The following is a 25,553-nucleotide window of genomic DNA, read 5'->3' as shown; positions in this document are numbered from 1 at the left end:
TAGCAATGCTGGAAATGCGCTGCAACTACAAATCTCAGGTCAACAGTAAAACAAGCATGACCCCAAATGGATTAACTAACCAATTAAAAGTGAAATAAAGAAGTAAAATGACCTTTGGAAAACTTGTAGAAGAAGGGGGCAAGTGTTTTAAAAGAGTGATCAAAGATACCCAGAAAAACATGGGGCAGAACTTTCAGCTCAGTGTGCGGGTGCTCGCCCAACCTGCTCGAGCGTAAAATAGCGCATGATGAAGTTGGGTGAGCGTGGGCAATTCAACCTTACGGCTGGTGGACAGGCGAATCTGCCAGGCGAACTTTGCATCTTTGATGAAACCACAAACAAGGGCGAGATGAGGTTTCCGTTATTAAATTAAAAAACAATAAGAATGTATGGACAGAATTTTCATCATTTTTACGTTCAGGTGACTGATTCTGATGCGTGGACATTTTTTTTCTGGATTTTAAAATATCTCTTTGTTGCTTTTAAACTCTTCAGCTCCCTGAGGGCAGCTCTCTGCCTTCAGGGAGCTTTCATTCTGCACTTGCCTGTGCCTGCACAGACTTCAGCGCTGCCACCACCCCAGCAGTGCTGAGCCTTTCAGCACGCATTTCACACTAGCTGGCCATTGTGCCCACCCGACGACCTGAAAATCCTGCCCTGAGTGTCCACAAAAACCAACAATACTTGAATTTATATAGTGCCTTTAATGCCCCAGGGCACTTCACAGGCACTATCTAAAGCAAAATTTGGCACTGAGCGATGTAAGGAGATATTAGAGAGATGACTAAATGCTTGGTCAAAGAGAAAAGTGAGGTACAAAGGCAGAGACATTTAGGGACAAAATTTCAGAACTTAGGACTTTGGCGGCTGAAGACACGGTCACGAATCATGGAGCAATTAACATCGGGGGATGCTCAAGAGGCCAGAATTAGAGGAGTGCAGCTATCTCGGAGGTTTGTGGGGCTGGAGGAGATTACAGAGATAGGGGAGAGTTATTTGTGCTTTTATTGTGCAGCATTTTATGAATTGTACAATTTAATTCCATATTGTTGGTCAGCTGAGTAAAATTGTCTCAGAAGAAAATTTTTAAAAAAGTTTGATCAGTTTGTTTTGTTTTGTGGCAGCAGTCAGACTCTAATTAGCTGATTTGTGGGGGGAAGATTGAGTGATTTGCTTGGTTTTGTATGGCTTGATGGCTGGTGATCATTAGCTTTTTCTCTCAGTCTTTTGGAAAATCGGTATTGTTAAATAACAAAGTAGTTGTCAGGTAAAAATGTCGGATACAATCCAGCTCTCTGATTGGCCAGCAGCTCTTGGGGTGGACGGCAGCCTCCATGCACCTGACCACCCAGAGGCCAACCCAGATTTATACCCTGTTATCAGGACCCCCGCCACAAAGGTAAAATTCTGCCCTTGTTATGTGATAGTCACTTTCTCATGCATTACAGACAAGACTACATAATATATAATTAAATTTAGCTAACCTAGAGTGGACTGAATGAAAGTTTAGCAGACAGTTTATTCAGCAGCCAGTCTACATGTTTGCTGTACGATATCGAGAACTGTTCAAATGAAAGACTTGGGGCAGAATTTTGCCGTTGGCGAGCAGGGGGCGGGGCCCGCACGCCGACGCGGGATGATGTCAGGCGGAACCCCTGATGTCATCCCGGTCCATTTAAATTTTCAGGAAGGCGGAGGCACAGCCAAATCAGCTGTGTGCCCACCGACCTGTCAATGGCCAACTGAGGCCATTGACAGGATCATTTAAACAATTAAAGGACCTGCCCGTCCAACCTTAAGGTTGGCAGGCAGGCCAGGAGCCCCAGCGGCTAATAGTTAAAACATGAAACCTCATCCACTGGCAGGATGAGGTTTCTTGCAGGGTTGCAAAAATGTTAATAAAGTTATAATGTAAATTATGAACATGTACCATCTCATGTGACATCGTCACATGAGGGGGACATGTTAGGGAATTTTTTTTTTTCTATTTTTAATTTTTAAAAGTGTCAACGATCTCCCTGAGGCTGCACTTAGCTGGACAGCATGCTGGGCGGGCCTTAATTGGCCTGCCCACATAAAGTGGCGGCGGGGCCCGCTTCTCTGGCGGGGATCGGCTCCCTGCCCGCCGGAGATTGGGTCAGGCCCGCCCGACAGGCAGAAAATTCTGCCCCAGTTGGTTTCAGTGTGTGAGAAATCACTTTCAAGCAAACTGTCTGAATAGACTTGCAACACAAGCTCAGGAAGACAAGTGTAAAATAATTAAAGCAAGCATTTTAGTGTTATAACTTCGTACAGCAATTTGATCTGATTTGTCATAATGGAAATTTGACACTGTTTACAGTAATTCAACCAGTAAACCAGGGAGGTTGCTAGGTTTCAGATTAAAAGGCATCAAAATTAATTCTAAATGAAGTCTGATTCCTGAAGTCTGCACATTGTAACAATAGGTAGGTGAAAATTTGAGTACTGCCATTCCAGGAACCTATTGGATGTATTCCAATGTCATGTACAGCACTGTACTTTATACGTAGGTGAAATTTTTTTGCAGACTAATAAACTAATGCATGTTACATGCAGGTTGTTTTCTTCAAATGGTGGGCCAGTGATTTTACTTTAATTGTTCCTGGGATCTAGAGGTCATTAGCAAGACAACATTTATTGCCCATCCCTAATTTCCCTGGCGAAACCTCCACCTTGAACCACTGTAGATCTTGTGGTGCACCCACAGTGCTGTTAAGAAGGAAGTTCCAGGATTTTGATCCAGAACAGTGAAGGAACGGCAATATTAGTTCCCAGTCAGGATTTTGTGAGGCTTGGGGGTGAACTTAAAGATGATGGTGTTCCCATGCACTATTTTGTAGATGGTACACACTGCTGCCACCACGTGCTGGTTGTGGAGGGAGTGAATGCTTAAGGTGGTGGAAAGACTCCCAATAAAATGGGCTGCTTTGTCCTGGATGGTGTTGAGCTTTTTGAGCGTTGTTGGAGCTGCACTCATCCAGGCAAGTGGAAGAGTATTCCATCACTCTCTTGACTTGTGGCTTATAGATGGCAGAAAGACTTTGGGGAGTCAGGAGGTGAGTATTTGCTGCAAAATTCCTAGCCTCTGGCCTGATCTTGTAGCCACAGTATTTATATGCTGGTCCAGTTGAGTTTCTAGTCAATGGTGACCATGCACCCCCAACCCCGCCCCGCCCACCACAAGGATGTCAATGTTGGGACAATTCAGAAATGGTAATGCTGTTGAATGTCAAGGTGTATTGGCTTGTCTGTCTCTGGTTGGAGATGGTCATTCCCTGGCACTTGTGTGGTTGTGTGGCGTGAATGTTACTTGCTCCTTATCAACCCGAGCCTGAATTTTGTCCGGGTCTTGCAACATGGACTGCTTTGGTGTCAGAGGAGCTGCACGTTGTATGGAACACTGCAATCATCAACAAACATCCCCACTTCTGACTTTATGATGGAAGGAACGTTTTGATGAAGCAGCTGAAGATGGTTGAACCTAGGACACTACCCTGAGGAAATCCTGCAGTGATGTCCTTGGGCTGAGATCGTTGGCGTCCAATAACCAAAACCTATTTTACTTTGTGCTAGTTAAGACTCCAACAATTGGGGAGTTCCCCACTTCCCGTTGAACAATTTTACTTGAGCATCTTGATGCTACACTCAATCAAATGCTGCCTTGATGTCAAGTCCTGCTGCTCTCACCCCACCCCTAGAATTCAGCTCTTTGTGAATAGGACAACTCTGGGAAATTTTTCATTGTGTCAGCTAGGTGCCAGTATTGGAGTAGCTTGGCTAGAGGCATGGCTAATTCTGGAGCACAAATTTTCAGCATTGCAGCCTGGATGTTTTCAGGGCCCAAAGCCTTTGCTGAGGTTCCAGTCTATTGAGCTCAGCTTCTTGTTATAAAGCGGAATGAGCCAAACTGACTGAAGACTGGCATCTGCGATGCTGGGGACTTCAGGAGGAGGCCAAGATAAATCATCCATTTGGCACTCCTGGCTGAAAATGGGTACAGACACTTCAGCTTTGCCTTTGCTCTGATGTGCTATGCTTTACCAGCTTTGAGGATGGGGATATTCTTGGAGCCTTCTCCTATAAGTTGATCGATTGCTCAGTTGTGGGATTACTTAACTCTGTCCATAGCATGCTGTCTCCACTGTTTAGCATGTATGTAGCCCTGCGTTATGGATTCACCAGGCTAGTGCCTCATTTTTTAGGTATGACTGGTATGCATTCCTACACTCCTCATTGAACCAGGGTTGCTCCCATGGCTTGATGGCAATGGTAGAATGAGGGATATGCTAGCCATGAGGTTACAGGTTGTGGTTGAAAACAATTCTGTTGCTGTTGATGGCCTACATTGCTCAGTTTCGAGCTTTGAGATCTGTCCTGAATCTATCCCATTTAGTGCAGTGGTGGTGCCACACAATGTGAAAGATGCATCTGCAACTTTGGTGAGGAGAAGGTCAAGGAGGCGATTCTTTCTTGTTGGTTTTCTCACCACCTGCTGCAGGCCCAGTGTACCAGATATGTCCTTCAGGACTCAGCCATCTTGGTCAGTAGTGGTGGTACTGAGCCAATCTTGGTGATGGACAATGGAGTTCCCCACTTTGATTGGATTTTTCCAAATCTTGAAATGTCATTACAATTGGAAGAGTGTCTTCAAGAGATTATTAGTTGGTACTCTAAAATATCCATTTTGGAGTAAATTAATATCTTGAGACAAGAGCTAGTTAGGCCAACAGCCATTTTAAATATACTCAATCATTTGCTGTTGAAAGATTTCAGAAACCAGAGCCTCTGGGTTTGTTCTTAGGGAAGAGAAATTGAGAGAAGATTTGACAGAAGTGCTCAAAATCATGAGGGATAGAGTAGGTAGGGAGAAATTGTTCCCATTAGTGGAAGTGACAAGAAGTGAGGACACTGATTTAAGGTGATTGGTAAAAGAAGCAATGACGACATGAGGAGGAAATCTTTTACGCAGCGAGTGATTGGGATCTGCAATGCACTGCCTGAGAGTGTGGTGGAGGCAGATTTAATCAAAGCTTTCAAAAGGGAGTCAGATAATTATCTGAAAAGATTTGCAAGGCTAAGGAGAAAGGGCAGGGGCAGTTGATCATGCAGAGAACTGGCACAGACATGATAGACTGAATGGCCTCCTCCTGTGCTGTAACTATTCTATGAAATTATAATGTTGAAACATAATGATGAGGGTATCTCAAGGATATCATGTCATAGCATGCTTCATGTGTTCAGTAAAATTCTTTAGAATAAATGTAGTTAAATGTAATGCTTTTCATGTCACATTCATTTCTTATTCTCTGTAAGAAAGGCAGAGAGTATACAGGGAAAAGAGGGGCAATCAACATTTATAACACAAGTCGAGTCAATTGAAGGCCTACTAGGCAATCCTCACAGGCAGAATTTATCTTAATATGTGCATTTTTGTATTTATTTAACACAGTCTCCTGTTAATTTAAATTTGAATTGCTGGATAATTTGTTTTTTGGATAAACTAATTGAATTAAAAGTAAATTGTACAGGGAAATGTCCATAAATCACATCTGTCTGCTTCCACAATTATTAATGTTCTTTCTTTTTAACCTCTGATGCCATTTCACGATAAGCCAAAAATAAGTTTGTTTCAAAGGCACCTCCATTTTAAGCATTTTAGCCAAATACAGTGGCTTTCCTATTTCCATTTAAGGAATTGCTAAGACATTTGGGGATCCGATTAGTCCAACTCTGATCTTGGAGACATTAGCAGGCAGCTGACAAAATAAACATAAGAAACTGCTGAGTCATCTCTACTAATGTTCTTGTTGGCCCTTTGCGCAGATGTGAGCAAGGTGTTTTAAGCAGTATCATCTTACGCACCATGTTAAATAGCTTGGGAATGTCTCTGCTGTTTGTAAATTCACGCTGCTACTTGAACTTCAGCAAAATCCGTTAAAAAGCATTAAATCCACAGCTCGTGGTAGAATGTTTAGGCTATTGTCTGGCAGTCATTGCAGCACTTCTCCGACACTGAGAAATTAGCTTTGAGTGACTGCCAGTGATAAAGCAGCAAATGCTAATAAATGTGCTCTGTCTGCTCCCAGCTCATTTCATTCTGAATTTTGCATTACCTTAAAAACTGTGAGGAGAAGCTGCCAGTGGTGAGATTGATTTATAACCAAACCAAACTTTGCTGATGTATTTACCACATGGGAAACATTATAAGATGAATTTTTAACTAGTTGGCATCAGCTGTTTAAAAGGTTGTGCAAGACTTTTGTGGATGTGAAATTGGGCTCGGTAGTGCCTACTTTTGGTGCTTTGAGTGTTCTCAATAGTTCCAAAATGGCACATGAGCACACTGCTGACAAAAAGCATGCCACACACCATGAATTTGATATGCTGCCTACATTACACTGGACCGGTGCAGGGACATCATGCATTGTAATTTCCATTCCAGCTCTATCCAATTTAGTCCCTTGATCATTTCACAGATGAATGAACTGAAATAGAAGGGGGTATTTTAACTGGCATTGATTTTTGGGAGAGGCAGGTGGTCTTCATTTTGACAACCAAAGGATTTTAAACTGCTGGGCAGCATTAGCCTTTGATTGGCAGAGTTGCCTACCTGATCGTGTCAGTGATGGGCAGCATGTACTTAAAGGGCAGAATTTCCTGAATGCTATTGAAAGAATGAAGTTATTGCTGAAAAAAGTGACTATTGTCAAAACTTTTCATCTTGCTTTTTCACCCTCTCAGCATTCACACTGAATCAAGAGGCATCCCCACATATAGATATCTCTTTTCAACAGCCACTCGCTAACTCTCACCCTCTTAGGGATAAATTGGCTTGTAATGCAATGGGAAGATAGCGAGCAATTGGGCTCTCACAAATGGAACAAGCAGCTCTGGAGATGATGATAAGGCCATCTAGAAAAAAGAGTGTCAGAAAGGGTGAGGCAGGGGTGTGGGGTGACACTAAACAAGGTTCCTGCCTATCATTTTTACCCTTGCATTGACCTCTAGCAATCCTCTTTTCAAGCAGCTTACCAACCTAAAGCTGCATAATGATGCTATTATCATCTTCTACTATCCAGACCTCAGAGCACCCCAGCTCTAGTCCATCCCCAATTCTATAGTTTCTTCCCAGCAGCTGGATCTTATGGAAGAGGATTTGAAGTAGCATAGCCCTCCAGAAAAAGCACAATCACAGATTATGGCCTTGATAAGAGAGTTCTTTTCAGCACACATGTAATTATACAACCTCTTGGAAAACAAGCCAAGGAGTTGTTATACTATGGCCTGAACTTTCCCGTCGGCGATTTGGGGGCGGGGCCCGCTTGCCAACGAGAAAATGATGCAGGATGACGTCAGGAGGAACCCCCACCTTCATCCTGGTCCCTTTAAATTCTTAGGAAGGCAGGTAGACAGTGAAATCAGCTGTTCGCCCGCTGACCTGTCAATGGCCAATTGAGGCCATTGACAGAGTAATTAAGATAATTAAAGACCTACTCGTCCAACCTTAAGGCTGGCGGACAGGCCAGGAGCCCCAGCGGGCTTCTGATAATACACGAGACCTCATCCACTGGCGGGATGAGGTTTCATGTCCGTTTTTAAAAACTTTAATACATTTTATGTGATATTTATTAACATGTCCCACCTCGTGTGACTTGTCACATGAGGGGGACATGTTAATAATTTTTCTATTTTTAAAGTTTTTTGGACTGTCAGTAATCTCCCTGAGACAGCACTTAGTCTCAGGGAGCAGTGCACTTATTCGTATGCATACGCGAAAGAGCGCATTGGACACACACACACACACACACACACACACACACACACACACACACAGGAAGCACTTGCTGTTGGGCAAGCCGCTGGGCAGGCCTTAATTGGCCCGCCCACTTAAAATGGCAGCGGGGCCCACTTCAGTGGCGGGGGTCAGCTGCCAGCCCGCCGCTGAGCCGGTGGGGCCCGCACGACCACCAAGGGCAAAATTCTGCCCTATATCTTTAAGTTTTCAGAGCTCCATTTGTGTGACATTCTGTGGTAGGATATCAGAAGACTGAAGTTGAACCATTGAGTGTGTGGACTCTTTGAGTGGCTGCCAGTGATAAAGCAGCAAGTACTAATAAACATGATCAGGCTGCTCTTTGCTCATTTCATTTGTAATTTTACGTAGGGCAGAATGTTACGTCCCTTGGGTGGGGGCACACCCGACCCGACCGGGCGTACAAGAGCGCGCAATGAGTTTGGGTGAGTGTCCTAACATCGTCGCACACTCACGCGATATTTCGGTCGGCGGGTGCAAGCGAGAGTTGGCAGCCTGCTCACTGACAATTAAGAGACCTGTTAAGACCATAAAAGTTTCAATTATTGGGGATTTTTCGCTGCCCGTCCAACATTACGGTTGGCGGGCAGGCGAATCGGCCAGGCGGTCTTTGAATTTTTGAGGAAACCTCATCCAAGGGCGGGATGAGGTTTCCGAGATTTATTAAAAAAAGATAAAAGTGTTTGGACACAAATTTCAGCATCCATATGTTTTGGTGACTCATTCTGATGCGTGGGCATTTTTTCCTGGATTTGAACATCTGTTATTACTGAATTTAAATTCTTCAGCTCCCTGAGGCAGCTCTCTGCCTTCAGGGAGCTTTTATTCCGTGCGCCCCCGTGCCCACGCTGACTTCAGCACCCACCCTCCTCCTGCCTCCACCCTGGCAGCGCTGAGCCTTTCAGCACACAATTCTCCAGCAGTGGTCCGTTCCCTGGCCGCACCTGGGCCAACGATCGCGGCTGCCCACCAACCCAAAAATCCTCCTCATAATCTTTACATTTTTTCCTTGCTATCCAACTTCTTAAATCTTCAGAGAATGGGCCTTGCCCTGCTGCAGTAGTAGAGGCTACAAGGGAAAGGAATCACTGGTAAGTAGTGGGTAAGGTATTTACTACTTTAATCGCTTATAGTTTAAGGTCTTTTTGTGGTTTATAGTTTGTATGTTCTGTAGTAACGAGGATCAGGAAAGAAGGGCCTTAGAGTAATTGACTTAAAAGGTTTAATTTAAAGGGATAAGTCATAGCAGGAGAGCTCAAAGCTGTGATGTGCTCCTTGTGCTCCATGTGGGAAGCCAGGAACATTTCCAGTGCCCGGGACCAGCATGTGTGCAGGAAGTGTGTCCAGCTGCAGCTCCTGGAAGCTCGGGTTTTAGAGCTGGAACGGCGGCTGGGGACACTGTGGAGCATCCATGAGTCTGAGAGCATCGTTGATAGCACGTTTAGAGAGATGGTCACACTGCAGATGAAGGGACTTGAGGATGGAAGGGAATGGGTGACCACCAGGCAGTCCAAGAGAAACAGGCAGGTAGTTCAGGAGTCCCATGGGGTCCCGCTCGCAAATCGGTATTCCATTTTGGAGGCTGATGAGGGCGCTGGTTCCTCCAGGGAGTGCGGACAGAGCCAAGCTTCTGGCACTACAAGCAACCTGTCTGTACAGGAGGGGAGAAAGGGAGGAAGAGCAATAGTAATAGGGGATTCTATAGTTAGGGGAACAGATAGGCACTACTGTGGCTGTCAACGTGACTCCAGGATGGTATGTTGCCTCCCTGATGCCAGGGTCCGGGATGTCACTGAACGGCTGCAGGTGATAAGGCAGAGGTCATGGTACATGTTGGTAGCAATGACATAAGTAGAAAGAGGGATGAAGTCTTGCATCAAGAATTCAAGGAGTTAGGCAGTAGACTGAAAAGCAGGACCTCTTAGGTTGTAATCTCTGGATTACTCCCATTGCCATGTGCTAGCAAGCTGAGAAATAGGAGAATAGCGGCAGATGAATACGTGGCTTAAGAGTTGGTGCAAGGGGGAGGTTTTTAGATTCCTGAATCACAGGGACCGTTTCTGGGGAAGGTGGGACCTGTACAAGCGGGACGGTCTACATCTGAACCAGAGCGGGACTAACATCCTTGCGGGCGGCTTTGCTAGTGCTGTTGGGAGGAGTTTAAACTAATTCGGCAGGGGGAGGAGACACAGAATGTTAGCAGAATAGGGACACTTCATAATACAGAAAAATAATCAAGTCAGAGGGAATGCAGCTGCATTAAGCTTCAAGGGGATAAGGCAAGGCTGGATGGCCTCTACTTCAATGCCAGGAGTATTACAGGTAAAGCGGATGAGTTAAGGGTGAGGATTGAAACGTGGAATTGTGATATAGTAGCCATCACTGAGACATGGTTGAGGGAAAGGCAGGATTGGCAGCTCAACATTCCAGGATATAGAATCTTCAGGCGAGACAGGGGAGGTAGTAAAAGAGGAGGAGACGTTGCATTATTAGTTAAGCAGTTAGTTACTGCAGTAAGGAGCGATGATATCTTGGAGGGGGCATTGAATGAAGTTTTGTGGGTAGAGCTTAGGAATAAAAAAGAGGCAGCCACATTATTAGGTGCTTATTATAGACCCCCAGATAGTCAACGGGAAATTGAGGAGCAAATATGTGCACAATTCGCAGAGGTGTGTAAAAACAATAACAATAGGGTAATTATATTAGGTGATTTCAACTTTCCCAACATTAATTGGGATAAACATAGTGGTAAGGGCTTGGATGGAGTGGATTTCTTGAAATGTGTACAGGAGAACTTTTTAGGTCAATATGTAGAGGGTCCACCAAGGAACGGATCAGTGCTAGACCTAATTCTGGGGAATGAAGCCGGACAGGTGGCTGAGGTGGTGGTGGACGAGCATTTTAGTGATAGCAACATGATATAGTTTAAGTTTGTTATGGACAAAGAAATCGACAAGTTGCAAAAAAATGTTTTGGATTGGAGGAGAGTGGATTTTAGTAAAATAAGGCAGGATCTGGCCAAGGTAGACCGGGAACAGTTACTCGTGGGGAAATCTACAGAGGAGCAGGGGGGTGTTCAAAAAGGAAATGGGGAAGGCATAGACTCAACATGTTCCCTCGAGGAAGGAGTAACAAGCCCAGAGAAACATGGATGACCAGATACGACGAGAAGGAAAAGAGAAGCTTTTAGCAAGTACAAGGGAAGCAAAACAGCAGAAGCATTAGTGGAGTACAGAAAGTGCAGGGTGGAGCTTCAGAAAGCAATTAGGAGAGCAAAGAGGGGATATGAGAAAGCTCTGGCTGGTAAAAGTAGGGAAAGTCCCAAGATATTCTATAAGTTTATCAATGGGAAAAGGATAACCAGGGAAAGAGTAGGGCCCATTAGGGATCAAGGGGTCAGTCTATGGGTGGAGCCAGAGGACATCTCTAGATTGTTAAACGAATACTTCACATCCGTCTTCACCTAAGAGAATGAGGATGAAGGTATTGAACTTGGGGAGAGAGACTGCGAGGTTCTTATGCAAATTGATATAGGGAGTGACAAGGTATTGGAGGTGTTGGCAGGCTTAAAAGTGGACAAATCTCCAGGTGCAGATGGTTTGTGTCCCAGACTGCTGAGAGAGGCAAGGGAGGAGATCGCAGGGGCTCTGACCCAAACTTTTAATCCCTCTCTGGCCACGGGGGAGGTGCGAGAGGACTGGAGAACAGCTAACGTGGTTCCGCTATTTAAGAAGGTTGTAGAGATAAGCCAGGGAACTACAGGCCAGTGAGTCTCACGTCAGTGGTAGGGAAACTATTGGAGAAAGTTCTGAAGGAGAGTATCTATCTCCACTTGGAGAGGCAAGGTTTGATCAGGGATAGTCAGCATAGCTTTGTCAGAGGGAGGTCATGCCTAGCAAATTTGATTGAATTTTTTGAGGAGGTGACCAGATGTATAGATGAGGGTAGTGCATGTAGTTTATATGGATTTCAGCAAAGCCTTTGACAAGGTCCCACATGGGAGACTTATAAAGGAAGCAAATGCAAATGGGATACAGGGTAATTTGATAAGGTGGATTCAAAATTGGCTTAGTTGTAGGAGGCAGAGGGTGATGACAGGAGGATGCGTTAGTGACTGGAAGCCAGTGTCCAGTGGCGTTCCACAGGGATCTGTGCTCGGTCCCCTATTATTTGTCATTTATATAAACATGATAAATGACTATGTGGGGGGTAGGATTAGTAAGCTTGTGGATGACACAAAGACTGGCCGGGTGGTTAACAGTGACGTTGAGTGTCTTGGGCTACAAGAAGATACAGATGGGATGATCAAATGGGCAGATAAGTAGCAGATGGAATTTAACCCTGAAAAGTGTGAGGTGATACACTTTGGAAGGAGTAATTTGACAAGGAAGTATTCAATGAACGGCAAGACACTAGGAAGTTCTGAGGAACAAAGGGACTTTGGTGTGTGTATCCATAGACCTCTGAAGGCAGAGGGGCATGTTAGTGGGGTGGTGAAAAAGGCATTTGGGACGCTTGCTTTTATCAATCGAGGCATAGATTACAAAAGTAGGAAGGTCATGTTGGAGTTGTATAGAACCTTGGTGAGGCCACAGCTGGAGTACTGTGTGCAGTTCTGGTCGCCACATTATAGGAAGGATGTGATTGCACTGGAGGAGGTGCAGAGGAGATTCACCAGGGTGTTGCCTGGGATGAAACATTTAAGTTATGAAGAGAGGTTGGATAGACTTGGGTTGTTTTCATTGGAGCAGCGAAGACTGAGGGGCGACCTGATCGACATGTACAAGATTATGAGGGACATGGACAGGGTCGATAGGGAACAACTATTCCCCTTAGTTGAAGGGTCAGTCACAAGGGGGCATATGTTCAAGGTGAGGGGCAGGAGGTTTAGGGGGGATGTGAGGAAAAGCATTTTTACCCAGAGGGTGGTGATGGTCTGGAATTTGCTGCCTGGGAGGGTGGTGGAGGCGGGTTCCCTCACATCCTTTAAAAAGTACCTGGATGAGCACTTGGCACGTCATAACATTCAAGGCTATGGGCCAAGTGCTGGTAAATGGGATTAGGTAGGTGGGTCAGGTGTTTCTCACGTGTCGGTGCAGACTCAATGGGCTGAAGGGTCTCTTCTGCACTGTGATTCTGTGATCTTAAAACTCGGAGCTGGAGCTGCCTGTGGTGAGACTGATTTATAGCCAAACGAAACTTTGCTTATGCATTTGTCTCCTGGGAAACATTGTAAGATGAATGTAACTAGTTGATATCAGCTCTTTTAAGGTTTGTACAAGTGTTTTGTGGGTGTGAAATTGGGCTCCAGGTGTCTGTTTCATCAGCTTGTGTTGGTTCATTGGTAGGTCAAAATGCAGCTATTCAGATTGTTGGCTCCAACATCTGTAACACCTTGGATGGACAAGGGACGACAAAGATAAGGGCTTTAGGTGCTTCAACTGATCTCCTGAAAGCTACTCATTTTCAGATCAGCAGGAGTAATGAGCAGTAGCTCTATGGCAGATCTTGTGGCACATGTTGCCCCCTTTCATGATGATGACATCATGCTTCCTCACTAGCCCTCAAAACCAATATCCGTCATAGTGTCGGGAAGTCCTCTGAATCAGGTTGCCCTGGCAGCAGCCAAGTCCTTTAAAGCTGGAGCTCCTAAAGGCCACCAACTGGGTATATCTCAAAGGATTCTCACTTGAACAACAGCAGTGTTCCATCAGTTATAATGAAGCCACTGAAGAAGCACCTCATAGGAGTAATAGTATTAGTAAAAGAACATTAAAGAAAGATGCAGTGGGTTGGTACATGGGCAACAAATGATGTTAACCTATTTTAGCCATTAAAGAATTCATTTCTCTGCCCTGCATTTTCATAGGTTATAAATGTAATGTCAGATTATTATATCAGGAGAGTGAAGTTGAGATAGATGATTACCCCTGAGCTTATTGAATGATGGAGCAAACCTGGGGCCTACTGCTGCTCTTATCTTATGTCCTTATCGATGGTACAATACTATATCAATGCAGATTTAATGACAAGTCACATTAAAAAACATTTTTAAAATCAAACGCATTAAGGGACAAGACAATAGTTGTTGTTCTGTCAAGGACAAGTTAGACAATGCATTAATACTTGTGGATTGAAAGAATTTCTTTTTTGTGTGTAATCATTCAAGGAATATGGATGATGCTGGCTAGGCCATTTTTATCTAACCCTAATCGCCCTTGAGAAGGCGGGAGTAAGCTGCCTTATTGAACCGCTGCCGTCCATGTGGTGTGGGAACACCCACAGTGCTGATAAGGAGGAAGTTCCAGAATTTTGACCCAGTCAAACAGTAAAGGAACAGCGATATATTTCCAAGTGAGGATGGTGTGTGGCTTGGAGGGGAACTTGCAGGTGATGGTGTTCCCATGCTTCTGCTGCCCTTGTCCTTCTGAGTGGTGCAGGTCGTGGGTTTGGAAGGTGCTGTCGAAGCTTTAGTTGATGTTAACCCAGAACAGATTTTAGCTCCAGGTTTTTAATGCTGCTATTTTCATTTTTCTTCTTCTTTTGTTTTTGAACAACTTAATTTGATCTCTCCCCATAGTTCCTTTCTACCAGCCCGGTTGTTTATGAAATCCAGATGTTTTTGTCCCTGGTTTTCTTGATTTTCCATTGATTGAAGTGGCTCACATTGGCAGAGGGGTGTGCTTGTACCCCACTGCCTGAATGACTGAAGAAACTCTACTGCCCCAGATGTGATTGAAGCTTGTTACAGCAGATCTCTGTGACTTCTCTGGTGGTGCACACCCAGCTCCTCACTAACACATTTATGTAAAAACAAAGGATCAGCAGGGCAAATGGTTCAAGTCTTACAGTTCTGATACTGGAGTGTAAATGTGAAGCAAATAACATTGTGCACATGCTTTCACCATCAGGATTCACACATAAATTCCCATTTGGATGAGGTATCAAAATACGATACTGCTGCCTGTGAAGTCAATTAACACCTTTAGGAAAGGGGATGGGAAATGGAGACCATTTAGGGAGAGACGGGAAGCGGAGAATTTAACATCTACATAAAGACTCTAGCAATTTACCATACTTTATCCAAAAGAATTGATGAATTAAACCTGCCTTTTTACTCATTCATCAGTAAATTCAAAGCACAGTTAATGGAAAAAGTTCTCTTTAAAATATTTTACCATATTTTAAATTGATTAGCTTGTGTTACAACAGTGTTTTTATTGTTTGTTAATTTGTCATTTAACATAATCCAATTGCTCAGAGACTTCCTCAGGAGTTTATCAGTGTACTAAAATCCCAGGTTGCAAACATTGAATTAATTATCTGCACTTGGTGACCTCCTGGAGCACAGCTAACATCAGTCAGAGGATCCTGCTGGTTCCTTTATCTGTATATTTAATTTTTATCACTTTTTAAAATGCACAAAATCTGTATCAAACTAGTCACCAAGATGTTCCAGGTTAAAGGTAAGTGTCTGGAATCTAGGACCCTGGACGAGGGGTTCATGGGGTTAGACAAAACTGGGGAGGCCTGAGGCTTGGCAGATCTTGTGTTTGGAGAACAAGGTACAAGTGCTCAGCTTTTGCATTACGGAAGATGGTCTGGTCTTTGGCAGCATGAATTTAAGGGTGCTGGAAAGTTAGCACGATGAGGAAAGTCCTGCAGTTTGGCACGAATATGGAGGGAGATGTTGTAGCCAACTGCCCACAAAAGATAGAAAAGATAGCGTCCTAGAAATTGGCTGGGGGTTGGGGTGGGGGTGATGGTGGCATGACTTGCCATCCCTGTTCCACCAGCAACATGGCCAAAGTTATATTTTCATATTTTCCAAAGGCCCCCTGCTGAATGGATGCAGCAGCTGACTGAGTCAGATGACGGGCCGTTTTAATATGGTGCACATTGGAACCTGATTGCACAGTTTCCAATTGGCTGTCCAGCTTTAGATGTGCCCAGAAGCTAAATTTTTGTTATCCAGTTTAGTGGGTAGCAGTGTTGATCTGGGCTCCAAAAAAACCAACCTGGGCCACTGCCACACTGGAATCACCCAACTATCCCCCCAAACAAGGGGTACCTCTTCTCGAGCCTGAATGTTGACTGTGTACTGCCATAGTGTACCTGTTTAACACTGCAGTCTGCTGCCCCTCTGTTAATGCAGCCTATCTGCTTCACAGGCCAGCCACTCTTAAATCACAAAGCAGCCGGGATTTTCCAGGACCACCTTGGCAGGACCTGCCATGGGAGATTTGGTGGCCCAGCCATAAGTCCATTGACTTTTGGCAGGACTGGATGACCCCAGAGGCCACTGTACACTCAAAGTCCTGCCCAAGAGAGAAAGTCAACCCTGTGGTATGGGTCCTGTTGTTTTGCAACACTGGGAGGGAGGCTATCTAGCTTAACAGTAAGAATGGAGGGCTGTTAGATATGGCAACATCATATTGTGATGATTAGTCTTCCGTTTCCTGTTTATCCAAATCCTTTGGGTTAGATGTTAATATTTTAAAAATCCAAACCTGCTTTCTACCCACCCACATGGGTATTACGGAGTCAGGGCAAAGGGCAGGCAGCCAGTCTGCTCCCAGGAGGTGGGTTGGCAATTTAACAGTAACAGTTCGTATTTATGTGCCACCTTTTAACGTACTAAAGCATCCCAGGGTGCTTCAAGGAGCAATATCAAACAAAATCTGCCTCGCAGCCACATAAGGGGAGATTAGGATGATAACCAAAGAGGTAGGTTTTATGGGGAACCCAATAGCTGAAGTGAGGCAAGTACAGCTTTAAGGAGAAGGTAAGTACATTTACAGCATTTCTTGTGGACCACGAAGAGTAGGCGTGCTTCCCCCTGGCTCCCAAGCACCACCTCTATCAACAATCACCCCACCCTGGGCTGGCGGATGAGTCTCACCTGCTCCAGAGTGCTTCCCTTCTGACTGGAAGCCAAGCCTGTCAATTAGGCCGACTTCTGGCGGGGAGTCTGTCAGTGACAGAAGGCACATGCTGTGGAGTTAAACCACCCTTGTTAACATCCAAGCCTCAGTGATTGTTAAATTCCTCTCTGCAATACTAGCTTAATATGCTCCCCGCACATTCCTCCCTGCTATTTCAGCAGAGGCATCAGTTGATTTAAAATAAATCCTTACCCTAAAATAATAGAGGAATTTCATATTTCTTACATAGATTCATAATTTCTTTAGTAGCTTCATTTCTTCTTAACTATATTGTTCAAAAGTAATCTTGGACGTTGTTTTTTCCCAAACAGGAGACACTCCAAACTTGAAACCAGACCGGGCCTTTGAAGGGACAACCACAGATGTCGGAAAAGCAGTGTTGGCAGTTTACAGTGGCCTCTTTGCGTATGGTGGCTGGTGAGGCTGTTTGATGTGATATGTAATTAGCCTCATATTAACTTAAGCAACCCTTTTACACAAATGTCGCTTTGCTCCCACAGAGAACTGATCGGGCCATTAGCAAATTTACTGCACTCAGATTACAAGTAAATCTCAGCATTTTCTACCAGTCTTTTCATCTCCCCAACGAGTTTAACAATGGGAAGTGATGAGTTTTCAATCTCAAAAATGCTATAAATGGCATCTTTTGTAAAAGTACTGAAAGAGGAATGTTATGTTTGGCCTTAGAATCTTTTGTAGATCATTTTATTGAACATGACTTGAAATCGCTACTTTGACAAAAATCGATCTACTAAAGTTACAATGAGGAGTTCAGATTTCAGTCAGGAATTTAGGAGGAAAAATAAAAATCAGACTCTTTCACCCAGGATTCGACAGTTGTAAAATAAGTTACCAGAAAAGTAATTGAAGCAGATGCTATAGCTGGGTTTGAAAGAAAGTTAGCCACATTTTTGGAGAGTGACGGCATTGAAGGATAAAAAAAATGTTCTATTTTTGAAAGGGCTTTTGGTACGGTGATCTTTTCCTGTGGCTAAAAATTCTTATCAGATTTATTTATTTTATGGGCTTAATCTCCATTTCTTTGTCATTTTTGTCCTGTTATTTAAGGATATATTTTACAAATTCTGGTGTAGAGCTTCATATGCCAGGAGCACATCTCATCAAGAATTCCGGCAGGGAGATCAGTGGGTCTGACTGGATATTTCATCCAAAAACCAGCATATCCTGCTAATCTCCCTATCTGAATTCCTGATATGTGTCGCTGGTGTTCAAAACTCTGCCCTTGTTGAGAATTATTTATTGTTGGGATGTGAGTGCTGCTGGCAAGGCCACTTGCAATGCTCAACCCTCTACGGATATTTCCCTTGTACAGCTGCTTTCCTTGTGGTGATTGTCCTGCAATGCTTTTAAGCACCGAATTCCAAGATGCTGATCAACAAAGATGAGGGAATGATGATACGTGTCCAAGTTAGGGCAGTGGGTGACTTGGTGGAGAGCTTGGCAGTAATGTTTAAAATAAAAACCAAAATAAGTTGGAGGCTAGATATCTGAAATAGAAACAGAAAACGCTGGAAAATGCTCAGCATTTGTGAAGAGAGAAACAAGTTTTAGTTTGAAAACTTTCATTAGCCCTGAAGAAATGTTATCAACTTGACATGTTAGCCCTGATATTGATTCCGAGACACGTTGGATCTGGACGGATGGAGGGTGGTGTTTGGTGTTCCAGAGTCATGTGGGAAACCAGGAAGTAAGTTTAGTACATCTGTCAGTGGCATTTTAATGCAACAAACTCTTAAAATTTTACCTCTGGGTTTGACGCTGAATGTGCAGCAGCAGGTGTAATGAGGAGATGCCTGCCACAATCTCAACTCTGGTATTTAAACAATCATATTCAAAGACAGAATTGGAGGAGTTTGAAATTGGAAGCATGAGAAGACAAGGTGTGATAATGGATTCAGGATGCTCAAAGGCTGTGCCTCGCTTCAGTGACACCTCCTTTGATGTACGCCGGGGCCAGTGAGGAGCCGGAGAGAGATACTCTTCCCGAGCAATGGACTAAAGAAATCTGCTGCTGCCACAAAAAAGGCATGACCCGAGGTGGCCTACGAGATCATCTGCAGGAGCATTGTGCCCTGTTCCTGGATTCAGTGCAGGAAGCACTTTAATGACCTAACTAGCTCAGGAAAGGTGGTACAGTTGCACATTTAGCTACATGCTGCTGTGCACACCACCACTCCCCCTTCACTTGTCAAGCCTACTCTGTCACAACACTCCTTACGTACTCTTGCAAACCCTTCTCTTTCTATGCACTTCTTCACATCCCTATCTTACCACTGAATCACAAGGTTCTGGGTTCAAGTCCCCACTCAAGGGCTTGAGTACAAAAATCAAGGCTGACACTCCGGTTCAGTATTGAGGGAGTACAGCGCTGTTGGAAATGCCATCTTTTGGACGAGATGTTAAGCTGAGGCCCCATCAGCCTGCGCAGATAGATGTGAAAAATCCCATAGCACTATTTCAAAGAAGAGCAGGAGAACTATCCTTGGTGGCCTGGCCAATATTTACCCTTCAATGAACATCACAAAAGACAGATTATCTCATCATTATCATATTGCTGCTTGGAGATTGCGGACTTCAAATTAGCTGCTGCATTTCCTACATTATAGCAGTGACTACACTTTTTTTCAGAAGGGACTTCATTGGCTGTAACGTGCTTTGAGATATCCTGTGGTCATGAAAAGCGCTAAGTAAATGCAAGTCTTTCCTTTTTCTTACCATCCAACACTGCTGCTCTCCATCCACTGGGTGAACATGTATGCCATTGCCATAATTTATGGATCGGCTCTTTCCCTGTTCCAGGAGAAGGGAGCACAGAACTAGGGAAAGGGGGAGAACCGGAGCTGGTGCTCCACGGTTACCCAGTTAACAACAGCAGAGTAGGAAGTGCTGGAAATGAATGGTATTTTAGCATCCCTGGCTGTCACAGATGAGAACCACCCAGCTTTCTGGTGACACAATTAAATATCAGTGACTCACATGTCACATAACACTCAGTCATGTTGTTTTGATTTCTGCTGGGAGTGAAATATGGGATAGAAATTCCCCCCCCTTGTTGGGGCGGAGTTGTGCGGGGGGTAGGCGCGAACCCGATTGGCACCCCCGATTGGGGACTCGCCGCCATTTTACGTGGGCGGGCCAATTTAGGCCAGCCCAGCGTGATGCTCGCCTGGAAGTGCTGAGCACTGTGTGTGTGTGTGTGTGTGTGCGTGCGTGCGTGCGTTCCCTGAGAGGTTCCCTGGGTTCTTTTGCGCATGCGCACGAAAGAACACAAAAATCTCCCCAAGGCACAGAGGTGCCTCAGGGAGATTTGTTTCAGTGATAAAGTTTTAAGTGAAGATTTTTAACACTTTTAAAACATGTTCCCTCATGTGACACTATCATATGAGCTGGGACATGTCAAAGAATAAACGCATAAATTTTTATTAGATTTTTAAACACTTCATGAAACCTCATCCCACCCGTGGATGAGGTTTCATGAAAAACGCAAATGCCACCTGGGCTCTTCGCCTGCCCACCGACCTTAAGGTTGGATGGGCAGCTCATTAAATTGAATTAATTAGGTTTTAAATGGCCTTAATAGGCCGTTTGGCGAGCGTGCAGCTGCGTGCCCGCCGAGCTGAAAATCTAAATGATGCGCGGTGACGTCGGGACAGCTGCCTGACATCACCACGCGCCATTTAATGTGATGGCAAGCGGGCCCTGCCCCCCGCTCACCGGCGGAAATTTCTTCCCATGATGATCTTCATAATGATAAGTTGCATCATATTTGCCTTCTAACATATTTCCATTAATTCTTATTTTATTCTCTCCGCCAGGGTTTTCACGGGCTCTGCATGAATCCATAGACCCGGCAGACAATGAATTCTTAAGACAAGCTCATTCCTTCCGAGAATCCACCATCACAGGAGCCATGCTTACATGCACCACCTCAAATGCTCAGACTTCAGTGGGACCAGTTAGACAGATACTTGTGTTTTCACCTGGTGACTTACACTATACAAGTGTACAAGAGCAGATGATGATGGCAGAGGCAGCAGTTGAAAGGCTGCATAAGAGGGCTCCCCCCCCCCACCACAAGCTCTACTCACTTGGACATAGATGTTGAACCCTGGGGACTGTGAATGAAAAGGGCAGTTATTGAGGAACAACAGAAACTGTCCGACAGATGTTCCAAGCACACTGATGTCTGAGGGCATCACAATGATGCTGCCTTGCATGAATAAAGTGGCAATCTCCATGGAAACTCAAACACAACAATCAAGAGTTCATGCTTGCTTTATCAGGCACCTAATCCTTGGCCTTGTAATGCCGCACTGATCTGCACCAAACTGTTCTCCAGCAGGGTTTTGGCAGTGAAGTGTGGCTGGCCCATGCAAGAGATGATGGAAGAAGGAGACATGGAAGTGGGAAATTCACTCCAAGTGCTTCCGCTTCTCATCCATTGCCCTCCCAGCCCTCCTCAATCAGTAATCAACATGCTATCTTGAATCTCAATGGCCATGTCTGCCCCTGCTCAGGTGCAGATGGAGTGGGCCAGAGGACATTGGCCAGGAGCATCTCAGTGGTCAGAGCAAGGATCTAAGCAGTCTGCCTCTCACTCTGCTGAAATCACAGGGGTTGCACCAGATAGGAGCGGTTTCAAAAAAAGGAAGAATTAAATTTCTAGTTTCACGAAAGCATGGACATGGGCTATGAGGAAATGTTATGTTGAGAAATTTCTGTTCTTTAGCAGAATTATATAAATGTTATTGCACTACTTTTGCCTCTTGCCCATTCTCAGTCGCTGGGTGGCAAGCAACTTTTTAATTTGCTTGTTGAATGAGATGACATGAATTAATGAGAACCAATGATGGGATGTGCAGGGTGCGGTTGGTTGTTTGCTTTGAGTTGGAAATGACAGGAGGTGGGATAGTGGGAAGAGTGGGCGTTCCATGTGGTTCTGATGTTAGTGGTGGTAGCTAATTGGACCTTAAATTAGTGTAGACATCCCTGACATCCCGGACATCAATATGAGCATTGGGTGCTGCATTGCCTTCATCACCTTCCTCCATCTCCACTTCTTCCGCATTCTTCTCAGAATCACCCACAGATGATCTGCAGGTTGCACCTTGTTCCATTTGCAGTTCCAAACCTCAAAGCTACAGCACACCACAACTTTTCTGGAGACCCAGGCTGGTGCGTACTGACGGGCACCTCCAGATGTGTTCGGCATCTGATCTACATCTCAGCTTGCCGATGGCTTCTCACCCAGTTAAACACCTGGTGGTCATGTGGTATTTATTGTAGCGAAGTTGGGTTTTTTTGGTCGGGTTTCTGATGAGTGTCATTGGCCAAGTTTGAAGTGGGTCACCCTTGTCTCCTAGCAGCCACTCTTTAAGTCTGCTTGCAGGTTCAAAGCGGTTAGGGAGCTTTGACTGCCCATGGCAGCTCCCCAGGAATCTTGCGCATAGCTGCAGAAATATATTTTTGTGATTGCACACCAGCTGCACATTGATAGGGTGGAAACCCTTGCAGTTTACAAATACCCCTGGTTGAACTAGGAGTGCATGGATTACCATATCTGCACAGTTCGATGGCCCCCTGTACCTGTCAGCCAGCTGGAGATGCAAACCTGAGCGCTTACTCATTCTGACCGATATCATCACAGGCAAAGTTCAGATAATTCCCTTACATCCTGTACTATGTAGTTGCGGGCCATTGACGGAGAGATCCTGGATGTGCCTTCAGCAAGGCCCTGGAAGCATTCAGATGTAAATAAGTTGAGGCACTGGTTACTTTGGCAGCCACTGCTAAAGTGTGTCCGGCAGGGAGCAGGACTTCTTCTTAGAGGCAACAGGTGCCTTTGGCTATCTGACATGATACCCTGCACCTCCTGAAACATTGCTGTTCCGATAAGTTAAGAAAACACAGCCTCTGTCTGCACATCCTGTGTCGAGGATATTGCCGCCTGTGACCTACATCGCTCTCCTCTCTCATGTCCAGCTGCAAGTCTGTCAACAGCAGGCTGTTGCTGCTGGTCATGTTGCTCCTTGTCTGAGGTTCAATCCAAGATAGCCGAGGTGCCACCCTTTCTGATGTGATTTAGAAAACCTCCCAACTGTAGAGAGTAAACTCTTAGTAATAGCAATTTGAACAAACCCTTTCTCACTAGTAAATAAGAAAGCAGCTGAGTACTGAGTATCTATTGCAGTCTTTCTAGTAGTTTTAATTAGCTCCCACAATTGCCATTGTGTTCTCACCTTACTAGCAATGGCAACTTTCAGACAGGTCAGCTCAGGAAATCCGGGAGTACATCATTAATCTTAAAACTCGGCTGTCGCTTTGGAATGTGCCGTTTGACTTTGGGACAGCAAATTTGTAAAACCTACCCCATTATGCACATAATTTTGTTTTAGTTTTATCTTGTCGGAATTACATTTGTTGAAGTTTAAATAACTTTTCTTTCATTGTAGGAATTATTTGAATTTTGTCACAGAAGAAATGATCGAACCATTTAGGTGAGTGCAGCAATATTTCTGGATTAAAAATCATGGCCAGAATCTTCGGCTCGGCGAGCGAGGGCGGAGCCCGCTCTCCAACATTTAAGATGACGCGTGGTGATGTTGGGCGTGCATCCTGACGTCACCTCATGTCATTCCGATTTTCAGTTCGGTGGCACGCACCGGAGTCGGCTGCACACCCGCTGAACTGTCAAAGGCCTATTAAGGCCACTTAAAAACTAATTAAACCACTTAACATAGCTTCCTGTCCAACCTTAAGGTTAGTGGGCAGGCGAAGAGCCCTTTGCATTTATCATGAAACCTCATCCACGGGTGGGAAGAGGTTTCATGAATGATTTAAAAGGGAAATAAAGATTTTCATTAAAATTCATAGACATGTCCCAGCTGATGTTGGCTTTTTGCAGTGATTCATATTGATAATTAAGAACATTTAGCGTCTAAAAAATAATGTTGCAATGGCAGTTGAGCGGACATGTCCTAAATTTTTTCTTTCTTTCTTAAAATTTTTGAAACTCAAACTGATCTGTGCCTCAGGGAGATTTCTGTGCTCTTTAGCGCACATGCATGTGAAAGGGCGCAGGCTCCGACTCAGCCTATTCCCCCCACCCACACAGGGATTGCTCAGCGGGTCTTAATTGACCCCCCCACGTAAAATGGTGCCACACCCGCTCCCGCCCAACCTTCCCAACGAAGAGAAAATTCTCCCCCATGTTGCTCTTCAGCTGCATTAAATCTTAGATGAAGCTGTTGCTCACCTTCTCATTCTAAATATATCTCTTGCCAGGTAGTCAAATTGGAACTTAAAAAAAGTGAAATCTGTGTCTGACAATTATTTCACAGTCCTGTCAAAAATAGCAGGACTAAGTCAAATCATTAGTTGAAATGGAACAGAATTAACCTCTATCCTGGCAATATGCTACTGATGTTGGCTTTTTGCAGTGATTCATATTGATAATTAAGAACATTTAGCGTCTAAAAAATAATGTTGCAATGGCAGTTTGTGCAGCATTGAGTTTACAGTCTGGAGAATCATGTATTGATTTAGATTTTGAAGTGTATTCCCCTGACTGGGTAATATATTGATCCAGAAAGATGATTGAAAACAGATTGGCACCTCCTACATGTAAACTTTGTTTACTTGTCGTACATACTGTTGGAAAGAGCAATACTTAAGGTTTTCAAGCATAGACTGGACTTGACCACACCTAATTCTTGAGCAGATTGATCTTTTGAATAACTTGACTGCCACCTCCTGTTAAACTCAGAATGTAACATTGGCCTGGAGTTTGTGGTCAGTGGCAGAGCGAAGATGCTTGCCACTGACCTCAGAAAGCTGCCCACAGAGATCTAGCAATCTTCTTGTCATGGATTTCGCCTTTCCCGATGTTAATTTCATTCTGGTGTCGGCTGTAGGGATCTTAATAAGCTGGTTTTATCGTTCACTTAATTTTGCAGAAAACAAAATAAAGGTTATACGCAAGGGATTAAGGTAGAAATTGACCTCTCATTAACAAACCTGAAAGAAAATCCATGAAATTTAACATGCAACAGAGAAGATGCTGTCAGTTTCACAGAATAATGTTAGTGAAAGCTGGCAGTTTCACTGTCATTAAAACTATAAAATCTGGGACATTTGTAGTTTTTACTTTAGACATCACTCAAGCTAAGCATCACCACCATATAAATTATAGTACTAAACAAGGCCAACCATTTGGACTAATTGAGTCAACTAATTATAATTATATAAGTTGATAATTAGTTAGGAAAGAAAGAATAGTTTAGCAGTGTCTTAAAGCATGTCCTAAACATAAGCATAAAGATTTTGTGGCTTTGTTTAAGCCCTGATCGAAGTTTGGAAAGCTGTCTTTTTTTAATGTTCTCCTGTTTGGAATCTAATACAGTGGGGTAATGTTAACCTAACTTGCGGGGCGGGAAACCAGTGGAATCCAATATTAAATGAAGAGTAAAATCAGGAGAGAGGATATAAACCAGAGTTGTCAATTTCTGGATGGGTGGGTTAGGTTAAGATTAAGCCCAGAGTGTCTGAGAACTTTCATGGAAGAATCATACAATTTTAAAGCACAGAAGGAAGCCATTCAGCCCATCATTGAAAGTTCCAACCGATTTAGTCCTACCCCCACAGTCTTCTCTACATAACACTGCAAATGAGTCCTCTTGAAATACGTATGGAGTTACCTTTTGAAATCTGATGATGCCACTACCCTTTCAGGTAGTGCAGTCCAGAACTTAACA

The 25,553-nt window shown here is 44.2% G+C and overlaps 1 protein-coding gene across 1 annotated transcript in view; it reads left to right on the top strand.

The window, feature by feature from the left end:
• The window catches only part of slc7a5 (solute carrier family 7 member 5), an 88,141-nt gene that overhangs the window by 32,371 nt on the left and 30,217 nt on the right, over positions 1-25,553 (top strand). Inside the window, exons 3-4 of the mRNA XM_041191165.1 lie at positions 17,091-17,196; positions 23,253-23,297. Of these exons, the coding sequence (XP_041047099.1) occupies positions 17,091-17,196; positions 23,253-23,297 (151 nt within the window). The remainder of the gene's footprint in view (positions 1-17,090; positions 17,197-23,252; positions 23,298-25,553) is intronic.

The sequence above is a fragment of the Carcharodon carcharias genome, chromosome 7, assembly GCF_017639515.1.
Source record: "Carcharodon carcharias isolate sCarCar2 chromosome 7, sCarCar2.pri, whole genome shotgun sequence".
NCBI classification, from domain to species: Eukaryota; Metazoa; Chordata; class Chondrichthyes; order Lamniformes; family Lamnidae; genus Carcharodon; species Carcharodon carcharias.
Note: the sequence above shows the minus strand (reverse complement) of the source record. Positions and strands in the feature narration are given on the sequence as shown.